This window comes from Caloenas nicobarica, chromosome 7 (genome assembly GCF_036013445.1).
Source record: "Caloenas nicobarica isolate bCalNic1 chromosome 7, bCalNic1.hap1, whole genome shotgun sequence".
Taxonomy (NCBI): Eukaryota; Metazoa; Chordata; class Aves; order Columbiformes; family Columbidae; genus Caloenas; species Caloenas nicobarica.
In genome coordinates, this window is record NC_088251.1 from 32,051,190 (window position 1) to 32,063,754 (window position 12,565).

The 12,565-nt window shown below is 40.9% G+C and overlaps 1 protein-coding gene across 2 annotated transcripts in view; it reads right to left on the reverse strand.

Annotated features, from left to right (window-relative positions):
• The window catches only part of ANK3 (ankyrin 3), a 299,184-nt gene that overhangs the window by 139,666 nt on the left and 146,953 nt on the right, over nucleotides 1-12,565 (reverse strand). For both annotated transcript variants that reach the window (XM_065639540.1, XM_065639541.1), the window contains exons 2-4: nucleotides 5,073-5,174; nucleotides 4,500-4,598; nucleotides 4,026-4,124 (exon numbers count right to left, since the gene is read on the reverse strand). In XM_065639540.1, coding sequence (XP_065495612.1) covers nucleotides 4,026-4,124; nucleotides 4,500-4,598; nucleotides 5,073-5,174 — 300 coding nt within the window. The remainder of the gene's footprint in view (nucleotides 1-4,025; nucleotides 4,125-4,499; nucleotides 4,599-5,072; nucleotides 5,175-12,565) is intronic.

The window sequence follows — 12,565 nt, forward strand, 5'->3', positions numbered from 1 at the left end:
GAAATTGCTTGGCTTTCATATAGCACTGCATGTCCCCCAGTCCAACAGAATTGTGAACTGGTGATAAATTCATTTTATAATAATAACTTAAAATATCCATATGGTATTGACTGAGCAGTTTGATACTGCTGAAGCAACCAAAGCAGCATCAGCAATAAGAACAATTCCTTTCTCTTCTGCTCTATCACGATAAATGTTTTTACCCTTCGTACCCTAGCACTACTCTTTGCCAGACATACAGCTGCTAGATTTTGCACAACTCCTTTCCTTCTTGTACCAGCACGGCTGATGATGCCATTAAACATTTGGGCCAGGAGGTCACTGGGGTTTCAGTGGGCTCTGTTAGGACCCTTTCTTTCCTCTCACTACCTCACACCATTGGGATTTCTGTGAATCTCTGACTTCTTTAAAGAAAACTTCGCACAGAATCAGCTGCAATGGGGGCAGCAGCTTCCCTCGAGAGCTGCTCCCCAGGATCCCCCCAGATCTCTCGCTCTACCACACACCACTTCTGGCAATTACTCCAGAGAATGGGGAGGACAAGGAAGAAAGGAAACACAAAACAAGACAGAGCGTAAGGCCTAGTTAAAAGTAGCAGGTAAACCAGAAGATTTCATCTGGCTTACACAACAGAAAAGTTCAGGAAGCGCTTTCATCTGACTGGGTTTGGCTGAGACAGCACCAGCACTCTCAGGCTGGCAACGCGGCCAGGGCAGGCGTTCGGGCAGGGTGGGAGGAGCGGCGCAGCAATTCGACTACAACAGTTACAAATGACACTGACCTAGATTTTGCCAGAAGCAAATGGAACCAAACAGAGGTGAGCTCAGAAGTTTGGCCATATATTTGCATCAAAAAAAGTTAACATTCTGGACTCTGGAGAGGCGAAGGGAAACTGTAGCCTGAGCCCTACAGCAGTGAATTTTGGCTAAATTATGGTAGCCACAGTGAAAACAGCCGAGAGACATCTGTTTGTCCCGGCAACGGGGCAGAGCTGTGTGACACACATCCAGCACAGAGCACACAGGAGGGCACAGGTGACCTGGGGCCAAACATGCAGGAGAGACAAGCAGGAGGGCAGAAGAAAGGGCAGTAGGAGAGGGAATGACGTGAACTGATGTTTGATCCAAGAGGAACTTGACCATCAACGAGACACCGACCAGCTGTGAAGCCACATGTTCACAGGGCTTGCATAGGCTGCAGGGGCTGTGGCTGTTCCAGCGTGTCGATAATTTGGTCTCTATTCAGGAAAATGAGGCTACAAGCAAAAAGCAGGCGCTGAAGTCCTACTGGAGCCACAGCCTAAAGTTAGCTGGGTGTTAGTGCCCTCTCCAGAACCAAGGCCTGACAGTTTAGTTACTGTATAGTTAAAATTCTGCTTACTAAAAAACCAGAGAAGCCAGAAAGCACTTGCTAAGGTACCTAATACGTTACATTACAATTTATTATTGTATAGTGAACAGCAGAGTCTGGCATTTTTCCCTATCATTTCGTGGCATACTCAATATCTATTTAGTAACTCAGCTGGAAACAAAGGTGCTTTTTTTTAGTTTCAAACATTTGCATTTAGAAAGAAAGCAAGAGACACTTCCTAATTATTAGTTTCAGAAAATAGTTAATAGGCAAAAACTCTCAGAACCAAGTATTATTAGAATCTGGAGGCAGAGCAGAACCTTATATCCTATGTTAAATCACTGTAGGGTATTCACAATGTATTTCCCTCCATATTTTGCTTTTTCTTCTCTCTAAAAAGGGGTGGAAACTGCCAGAGCGCCACAAGTCTAAGGAAAGCATTTTATCTTCAATAGTAATAAATAGCCCTTAAAGGAAGTACAAAATTCAGACTCAGTAAAAATTCATCTTTTTTCTTTTTTTTTTTTTTCTTTTTAAGGACAGGAAGATTCCGTTAAGAAGGCCTTACATCCCTAACCCTGCTGCTGCCAGCAGAGTAGAGCTATTACCTCCAAGAGAAGAGGAGATAAAGCCAAACTCACAGAAAACAGGGTCAGCATCAAAAAGAAAAAAAAATAAAATAAAAATCTTTGGGTGGTCTCTTTGTGGGCATGCCAAATTCAGAAGAACTTTATTCTAAGCTTCAGGAAGGCTCAAGTGATGCTCAGTACCAGAGAAAAAGCTGATCCAGGGGCAGTTTGGTAACGGGATGTTCCAGGGACCTCCCAAAAAGACTAATCCCAACCGGAATATCTCACTGCCAGGTATTGGTGGTAAATGGCCAATATACATGTCTCTCAAGTAAAGATAAAGGCATCTACAATGTGGGGGGGGGGGGGATGAAACCTTTAATTCCCATATGTTAGCAAAATAAGGCTAACAGGTGGCAAAACCTTAGGGTGTACGGCCAATGCAGTTATATAAGATGTTTACAACCTCATATTATTTTTAGTGTTATGGCTGAATACACAAGTTCTCAAACACAACCAGTAAAGATCCTTTCAAAGTTATTTTAAGTTCTTCAACGGGAAAACCACTGTAAATATTCTGCTTTGTTTTACTTCTTAACAGTCATTGAAGATTGTACTTAAAACTATTCTTTGCCACTGTTGTTGTTCTCTTTGAATTCTAATTATATGATGCCTGGAACCAAATATTGCTGTATCGAGCTAGTATGAAAGAATAAGAAGAGAGAACTGAGTAGCCTATTTTCTTTGTCCAGGTGAAGGAAACATGAAATACAGACCACAAGTAACTAACATTCTTGAAACAGATTTGATTGAACAGTTTGTTCATATTATTTGAGAGATCATTTTAAAAAAAAGAAATGTTCTTTAAAATGTACATCTTTAAACTTCCCTTTTAAAAAAAACATTTTCTACCATGCCCACATCTTTATAATACGGAAGAATGTCAACACTGGGCCACATGAAGAGGCCAACTCTTAATGTGATCCCTGTCTCTGACACTGCCTGCCAGCCCCTGAGCATGGAGAACAGGGTTGGAACACGGTGCAGGGACACCTCCCATGGCACGGCCACAGTCTGTGCTTTATGCATTTTTTTTTTTTTTTTGAGCCAGAGGTTTCCCCTGTTTTGTTTTGCTGCTTTGCTCTTAACACCAGCACCATTTTTCCTTATTTCAAATTTTCTATAATTGACCGAGATATTCATTCAAAGGACTTGACCCAACTTAAAAGTTCTGTGTATGTTTGCGGTACCTCCTACTACAGGCAAAGAGGATGAGCTCGATTAAGCCACTGAATTATGTGAAACAGGATCCTTTTCATCTGAACGAGTTCTCTCTCTCCTGTTCTATCAGTCTCTCTTCTGACTCTGTAACAATTAGCAGCTCATAGGACACTGGAGGGCAAACCTAAGGCTGAAGGGTAAACACTTTTCTGTGCTGCCTGTTACACAACCACTCCCAACATCCTGCAAACACCCCTGGAGGAAGCTCCTCTTTCTTCATGTCGAGGGGTGTGCATCTGCATGGCTTCTGGACAACTTAAAACAGAGATGTTATTTCTATGCTTTCTCTATTGATGAATGAGGTGGGCAACTCAGAGTTAATCTCAACTTATGTTTGCCATCCCATGTGGGCAAAGACCTGAACACAACCTGGTGTTTCACTGCGCTGTCAGGGCTCTGGAGGAAGACTTGATCTGCCCACTCTGACCACCTGGCAAGGGGTCGAGCAGAAGCAGGAGACTTTGAAGCGTTTGATGTTTTAGTTGTATGCTGAGTAACAAGGTGGGTATGAACTCAGCACTATACTCACTAAAATTCCGGCTTCACTAATAAAATGGCAGCTCTGTTTAAACTTTGTCCTTGCACCTGCTGTCAGTTACTAATGTGAGTGGAACAACCAAAAAAAGGAATGCCCTTTTATTTTTTTTTTAATGTGAGCAGGATGACATTCTTCTTACCGACTCTATCATACCATGTTTTCAAGAACCAGCATTAATACAATGAGATCTACCAAACATACATACCAATATTGCAGTTTATAAGGGGAAAAGGATTTTAATGTCAGCAAAGTTTTTGATAGTACCAAATGGAAAAATATTACTTTACCTGAGACTGTGCATTGACATTGGCCCGATTTGTAACCAATACTTTGACTACTTCTGCTTGTCCAGCGAGGGATGCTATGTGCAATGCTGTGTTTCCTTTCTGAAATGAGAAATTTCAATTTTTGAAGAGTACAAAACTTAAGCTTGAATACATGACAATACTATCAAGAATGTGTTTCACTTTAAAATATAGTATTTCTTGTCATAAAATACTCTGAGTACTTCTAATAGGTAAGTTATTCTAGAAGACACAGAAACCAAGACAGGAATCCACAATTTGTTCAGTAAATTGCATCCCTACTAACCTGTGACATTTACCATAATCTAGATGGTTTCTATTAAACAATTATTGAGACCACTTCACCAGCAGAAAATGGACAACTACTGCTGCAGTAATGTCTGTAATCAGTTGACTGACACTTTGTGCCAGTGCCATCCGTGTGAACAAGAGAACAATTAGATAGGCCTGACTAACCTTTGTTGCTGCATCAACACTGGCACCTCGCTGTATCAGTTCCGCAACAACTTCTACGTGCCCTTCTTTGGAAGCGAGATGGAGAGCATTCAACCCATTCTGATTTTAAAAAGGGGGGGAAAAAAAAGAAAAGCAATGGAAAAAGATTGGCAAAGGTTATCCAGCATAGCAAACAACATATCAGGAGACAAATTATTATATCCCAATGAGAGGATTGCTTCCAGAAACTATTCTTACATAAACTTTACAAGAACTAGATTACAAGGAAAGAGTAGTAATTAAGTCAGGATATACTAGCTCTGGGGCCTCAAGTTCTGTGTGCTGTCCCATGAGCTGATGTAATACAAATAGAATGAAAGATAACGTTAAGTAGCACAACATTCTCCAAGTGGAAGTGAAATGATGTCTTGGTAAGAGGTAAAAATAAAAGTTTTGATTCGATAAAATATGTAAACATGGTTCATCAAAAACCGTGTAAGTTATCACTAACATGAAGTGCAAATATAAAGACAGATTTGAGAAACAGTGAGAAAAGTATTTCTCCAGCAAATATGATCAAAGTATTTTTTCAACCTGATTTGAAATGTTGATGTCCACTCCATTTTTTAAGTAGTCAAGAGCCTTTTCCAAGTTGCCAGCTCGAGCAGCTCTCAGATAACTTGCATTTGTGTCAGACTACAAGAAAAAAGGGAAAGTCCCATTAGAAATTACAGTACAGTATAAAAATATATTCTCTTGGCAAACAAGTTACTAATGATATAACGTATTGTACATACATTTAACTAGACACAAAAGGATCCCAAACTGCCTTATCAAATATGGGTCAAATCCTGCCCTCCTTGCTTATGCAGACTCCCTCTGGTGTAAATAGGCTATCTGCCTGACTGGGCAGCACAAGATTTGACTTTACGTATAAACATGAATTATGTGGCACTGTCTAACATGCAAGGCTAGTAGCCAGGGACACATCTGGTACCCCGCATGGAAGATAAACGTGGTAAGGCTCAGGATGACTCCATGGAAACCACTCTGCCCTTTCCAAATGTGCCACGCCACCTTTATGTCCAGGCTGAACAGACCAGACCAGTACTGTGAGATCTCACATGACAAATTTATAAATACTCAGTGTTGAAGGACTGGACTACCTGAATGAAAAAAACATAGTTCTACAAATTAAAGCATTTTACAGTCTAACGTCTGATTACATTTTGTTTTATTTTCCCCATCCTCCCTCATTTTTATGGCAGATTTTACTTACAATATCTGTCCACAGTCAGTGAAGTAGCCAGAAATCCCTAGGCACAGTGTTATTATCTCAACTGCATTTTACTTTTTTCAGATCTTGCTTTAAAGATAGCCGTGCAAATTTGCTGTATGATGACTTCAGCTTGAATGTGAGGATGGCAGAAAGGATGGTTAAGTCATGAAAGAGATCACTGAAAGCAATTCCCATGCCCAGAGGGTTTTAACAACAAGTTATGCAAATATCCACCAAGGACAGTTTAGATAATGCTGATCCTGCCTTAGAGCAAGTGGAATGAACTGGGTTAGCTTTCAAGAGATACAAATTGTATAAACTTTGATCTTATCTGTGCTTACCCTGGCATCTTGGGCAGTCAACACATTGGTTTGTGCCCTCTTCTCCATTGGTATAACAGGAACTGCCTTTTTTTTTTTCCCCTCACTATCATTTCATCATAGGTTTAAATCTCTACAACTTTAAGTACTCTATGAGGCTTTAAGGTACTAAAAGAGTACAAAAATTAAAGGCAGTAACGGCTGAGAAAAAAAGAAAACATCCTGGTACCAAAGCTCAGTTACTTATCCAGTGCTCAAACGATTTTTTTTGTTCCCCATTTTCTGGATTTCCTACAGACTTTTCTCTTCTGTCAATACAGCCACGGCAAACTGGATGTTCTGTTCAAGAATTGCTCCAAGCCCATCTGAAATCACCTTCGTATGCAGGATGAAGTGATCTTGGGCATAATGACAGCAAAACGGTAAGTGGGTGTAAAGACTGCTTTCTTCTTTGTATAAGCTGTAAAAGCTACAAGACTATTTATTAGTACTTTCAATACTAGAATCTCTCTCTTCCAAGGAGAGAATCATTACTTACAGACTCTTCATTTTCTCCCAAGTTTTACAGACATGGTGTTCCACTTTGCAATGGTAAGTTACTAGTTAACCACCTTCCTGGCTCTTAATCTTTATTTTCCAAGCATGCCACGCTGATCATTATAAGTCAACTTCTGTGATGTACTTCCCACAAAACAGCTCCCAAGTACCAATGTTTAATTTGTCTCTATCAAAAATAAGGTGCTGCTACAAACTATATTGTCAGAACTGTAAAGACTATGGGGAAAAACAGCTGCCTTGTGAGGTGCAGTAAAACACTTTCACGTTTGGAAGATCATCTGAACTGTGCAATGCAGATTATTACAGGAGACAGGTCATATCCTCAGTGCTTAGCAACGGCAGTCACTGGGGTAAAAAACAGGTCAGCATTTTATCAGCATTACCAAAGGTATGAGGGAGGACTTAATAGACCGGGAGCCTTTTTTTGTCCCAGAGTAATGGCATGTCTATTTGGCACAGTCAGCAGGTGGATGATGATTAACATCAGCTGTTTACAGCTGCTGCTGGGTGGGGAAGGGATGCACCAGAGCAGCTTACTGTGGAAAACCAGCTCCTGCCAGTCACATTAATGCATGCCGGACAAGAAACGCTGCTCATACTCAGAAACATTTAAACCTTTCAAACTGCTCAAACAAAATGGAGGTGGCTGTCAGGCAGCAGGCAGAAGAAGTGATAAATAGCCGATATTCACATTAATAGCTAATGGCTGTTTCACTGTAGAGGAAGAGCAATGCCAATGTCTTTTAAGGACTTCTCTTGGAAGCACTTGCTTGCGAAGGGGAGGAAGGACAAAGGTTAGGTCACACTTCCAGCCTGGGGATGTATAAAAGTGTTTCAAAGCAAGCTAGCTCAGGTGCTGCTAAGCAACGCACAAATCCTGAAATCCCTCCAGCAAAAAGCAGGGCCTCTTTTGCCAGTCACCACTCAAAACTTGCTCCTTTTGCTCAAACTGTCCAGAAGCACCACTGACACCAGCAGCCAGGTTGGAATCTGAGCTGTGGGGCTGGTGGAGTGCTGGGCACGGCACCCTGGGCTGGGACAGGCTCCCAGCGCAAGGGGCACGGCGCAGAAGCACCAGTGCTGACGTGTGCAGGCACTACAACCACAACTGGGAAGGACCAGAGAAGCTGCCATTTAACAGCACGCCAGGGACAGCACAAACCCTCCCACACTTCAGCTGATCTGAGTTGGCACTTCGAGTTTCCACCTTACTGGTTTCCAGTTACTTGAATGTGATGTGAGCTAGTTTGTGAAACTGTATGAGCTGCCTTAGTAGCCAGGGTGAAACACATCCGGGTGCACCAAGAAATGGGGGAAAAACTTTTTTTCTGACCTTGGCTAAAACTCTCCAGTCCTCAGACTGGATTAACTCACCTGAGGCTGGTTAACTCACCCTTTCTGGGCCAACAGACAGAAATTTTGAGATTTGTATAGAGGTATAACAGACTGAGGTTGTACCATTATGCAAAAAGTTCAGCGAGGCTTCTGGGATTCTCTCCATCCATTACAGTCTCTGCCATGAGCAGAAACAAGCAATAATATTAGAGAGAAAAGACAGCCAACATCTTTGGAAACCAAAATCAATTCCAGCCTCTCTAAAAGCAGCACTGCTTTCTCTGTGACCAAGGCATTACATCAGACCTGCTCAGATAGAGAACAGAGTTTCAAACTTTTTCTACCTTGTAAAATGTCTCAAATACCCTTGTTTTTGAGACATTCCACTTTCAAAACCCAGAAGAACCAATAAATGCTATCCAAATTTTCCAAAAAATAAGCATAGGGATCAACCGAAATTGATCAAAAAGGTCAAACCAAAACTTTCGCATTTCTGAACCTAAAGTTTTCTCAACTTTACATTTCTATTTTAAGCCTCAATTCTTTTTTTTTTTTAAAGACACCACAGTAGAGCAGAAAAATGTCATTTCCAATTAACATTGTTTTGTTTAAAACAAAGCCTCTTTGAGTCCCTCATAGAGCTTGTAATTGCCTCTGTATTGAAGAGACAGGAGTAGCATCAGAACATAGGCTCAAATCACTGAAAGACTCAAAAGATCAAACAAGTGTAACAATAATGTTAATAACTATATATATGAATTGTCATCATGCCTGAAAGCCCACGTCAAAGACTGATCAAGAGCCTATTATATTAAATGCATCAAAAACAGAGGAGGGGACAAACGGATTTTAGGTTGCCAACCATCACTCAGGTCACCTGCGCAGGTAAGCGCTCCCTCTGTGGGTAACTATTCTTGATGTACCCAATTCCACCTTCCACACTAGCTGGCATCCGAAAGACAAACCCCACACAGACAGCATGGCTACAGGACATTCCATTAACAGACTTAATAAACATTCTCTCCAATACTAATTACTTAAACCTCAATATTCCTGGGAGAAGCATTGTCTATGCTAGTAATCTATTCTGATTTTTTCTTGTTGTTGTTGTAATCAACCCCAACACGAAGACGAAAATTGGCTTTTGATTCTCCACTCTCTTGACAAATATCAAGAGAACAGCAGGCATGGGACATACATCAAAGCACCCGGAATCTTCAATGTTCTTGCAGTCAGCCATGAAGCTTGTGTGTTGCACAGGATCCCAGTTGTCAGGCTGTATCCCCGAAGCCTTTCCCTGCTCCCTCTTGTGCTCCCTAGGGTTGCTAACTTTTCAATCTCTATATCCAGACTCAAAAATCAAAATTCTAACAAGTATTTTAATTCTTGAAGATACTGACCTCAGATCCTGCACACAGCATTTAATTATGGAATGGCTATTTAGACAATATTTCATAAACAGTGAATTTATGAGAGTACCAGTACTGATGGATGCATAATATCAAGCTTTTTATTCACAGATTGCACGACTTCTCCCCGCTCCCCCTGTACTTTCTTGGAAGAAAGAGGAGCTATTTCTAGTTTTAAGAAATGCGCAAATGCAGACGATTGGCTAATGAATGCAGTATTTGTGCAATGTGTATTACTTTTCAATATTTGGGTTTTCCTTTAATGTACTACGCTATAAACATTCAGTTCTCTAATGTACAGGAAGCTTGATGAGCTTGCAGACTCTGGGCTGCCTGCAGCCCTCAACAGGTTTTCCAGTCTGGAGCTTGTTTCAACAGCCTTCATCCCGGAGACATCTCTGGAAGGGACTGAGGCTGAATAAAACTAAATTTCCCAACCCTTATTTACCCTAAAAGTCGTCTAGTCATGCTGCACAATGGACTGCAGAGCCTGTGAGGTGCAGGGGTAAGACCTGAGAACCATTTCCCCATTTTGAGGAAAAGCTCCATGAGTCAAAAACATACAGGAAAGACCAATTCCTAAGTCACTTGGATATTATCTTAAGCCTCCATTTTAAAAAAGAAAATTGTGATGCTGACTCATGCTAGCAGATACATATTCACTACCTTTTCTTCCAAGAGCTCCCAGCAAAGTAAGAGACTTTAACACAAGGACATACAAAAATTGTTAGAAAATTTGCACTGACTGTCAACACGGGGTCTGGTCTGGCTTTTCTACGGGACTAGAGAGAGTCCTCTTTGAAAATAGAGAGTATGTATTTTTTAGTGAACCCTCAAAAGTGCAAAGCCATTATTTTCAACATGCACAGGTCCCCTCCCATACTGATGGCATTTTTATTACGCTCATCTCTCTTTCCTTTGTGTTCTGCTTACAGTGGCTTCTTTTTCAGATTAAAAATCCAGTCTTTTTTTCACATTGAGAGCAGTGTTTTGTTTTTCACTCCATCTTTAACAGTAGCTGTTGTGAAGGGAAACCCCCAGCAGGTTCCCATTGTGCCATAGTAGGATGCATTCTGGCTTGAGTCCCAACAAAAAGATGCTAACCATGCCTAACATTTGTTGTGGGGGGAGGCAATGACCTCATTTGAAGGGATGAACTTACGTTACTTTCATTCGGAAACGTACTCAACAAAACTAGTTTTGCAGCAGCATGAGACGATCTGAGGAAGCAGATGATAACATTTTTGTTTATTTTGATACGGGTGGGCTTACAGCAACTGATGGCATTTTTTTTTGCAGTAAGGCTCAAATCTGATGAGCACTGAGCAGTACACTGGAAACTGGAGGTCCTTGGCATTTCTTAGATTTTGCTTCTATGTTAATTTAGAACATTCTTGCAAGCAAATATATTACACTCACTTGGTAAGGAATGTAATTTTATTCCAAATAAACAATACTGGCCAGTTAACAGCAATGTCCGAATGATGTGAAATAAACCAGCCATATCATTTGCTTGGGGAGGCTCTTCATCCATCCTCCAATTGTCTGTATCCTTTTTTATCTCCCTACTACCTCATAATTAAATCTGTATTAAAAAAACTAACTTGTATCTCCTTTATTAGAAAGGGGGCTAGTTGCACCAGAAAAGAAGATGACGATCCTCTTTGTGCAAACAATTACAGCTGTACTCATGCTTTACATACCATACTACCATACGTGTTTTCTTCTGATAAGAATGTGACAGCCTGGGGCCAACTGCTATCTGCAGTTCTGCTGTTAATTATCCTTTAGAGAGACACTTTTGGGATCACAGCCTTCAACACAACCACAGGGCAACAGGAAAAGCTCCATTCCTACTGCCTGACAATTCAAAGGAAACATCTTTCAGCTATTTTGAATATTATATTATTGATCAAAACCCAAACAAATCCTTCTAATTCTTTGCCCTGCCATGCAACTTAATAATCAACTTTGATCATATTTTGTATGTTCGGAATGTCCCCATAACTGGCCCTATTCCAGTTATGTGACTATGATACATTTTCCATGAGTTAAAAACTACACTGGCTATAGGCTGCATGAAAACCCTCTTCTCGGTCACACCAGTAAAGACTCAAACACCTCATATAATCTACTGTATTTGCAACAACTGAGGCTCTATCCCTGTACAGTAGTCAATCTTAACATGCTTGTAGAGAAAATATTTCCTGAAAACAGTCCTAAAGCAGTTCAAAATAGTGTGGAAAACGCATTTTAGAATCAGCTCCTCCGTTCTAGAAATCCTTAACCAAACCAGGAAAACATCCAAGCAAACAAATAAGCCTCTTTCCTTGCTGTGCCACAATACAGGGTAAGTCTCTAACATGCAGGTTTAGTATAAACCGTTTTCAAGACCACTTGCAGCACTCTACCTGTTAGAGTCTGTCTTGGCAAAATGTTCAATCTGTGGCTCACTGTTACCACTGAAAATGAACTACCTGTATTGAGTGGAAGATGGTTGAAAAGGGCCCAGATCCTGAGATGTTAAGGCTGGTATGTACGAAAGCATTCACAGCTTCCAGTACCAGAGGTGTTTATCACTGCCTTTAACAGCATCACGAGGTCTAGAGTGAGTTGTTTGCTTGCAATGACAAACATCTCTTGTGAAGCTATGATGCAGCTTTCCTACTGTATAAGTTAGACTTTATGCACACAGTCTTTTTCAGTAGACCATAAATCTAGTCAGTCCTGTGGTTTATGATGCAACTTATCCAGCCCTAGGTATCTTTAAATGCCTGAACGACTGCTTCCTAGGAAAGCTCCAGCACAAGATAGAAATGAAAGTTAGCTGTTATTCTTTTGATTTTCTACAAAGAGCAAAAGGGGTTGTCATTTCCAGGGCACAGGAGACACATGCAGAGCTAGATGGGAAACCCTTGCCTAACATCCACATGTAACATGTTGAACATAATATCCAAGCTGAAAATGCCGCTAAAGCTGTCATCTCCATACTATTTACTGGTCACCACAGATATTCAACAAATACAGAATGATTTAACTGCAATTCTAACAAAATTAACATCTGACAACCCAACAGAAAACACCTGAACTGAGATCAAACCCACCCCACAGGGACAATGTTCAGACAGGAGGCGAGGCTCTACACAACTTCCAGTTCTCTGCCAATTTGCACAGGTGGGGTTTTGA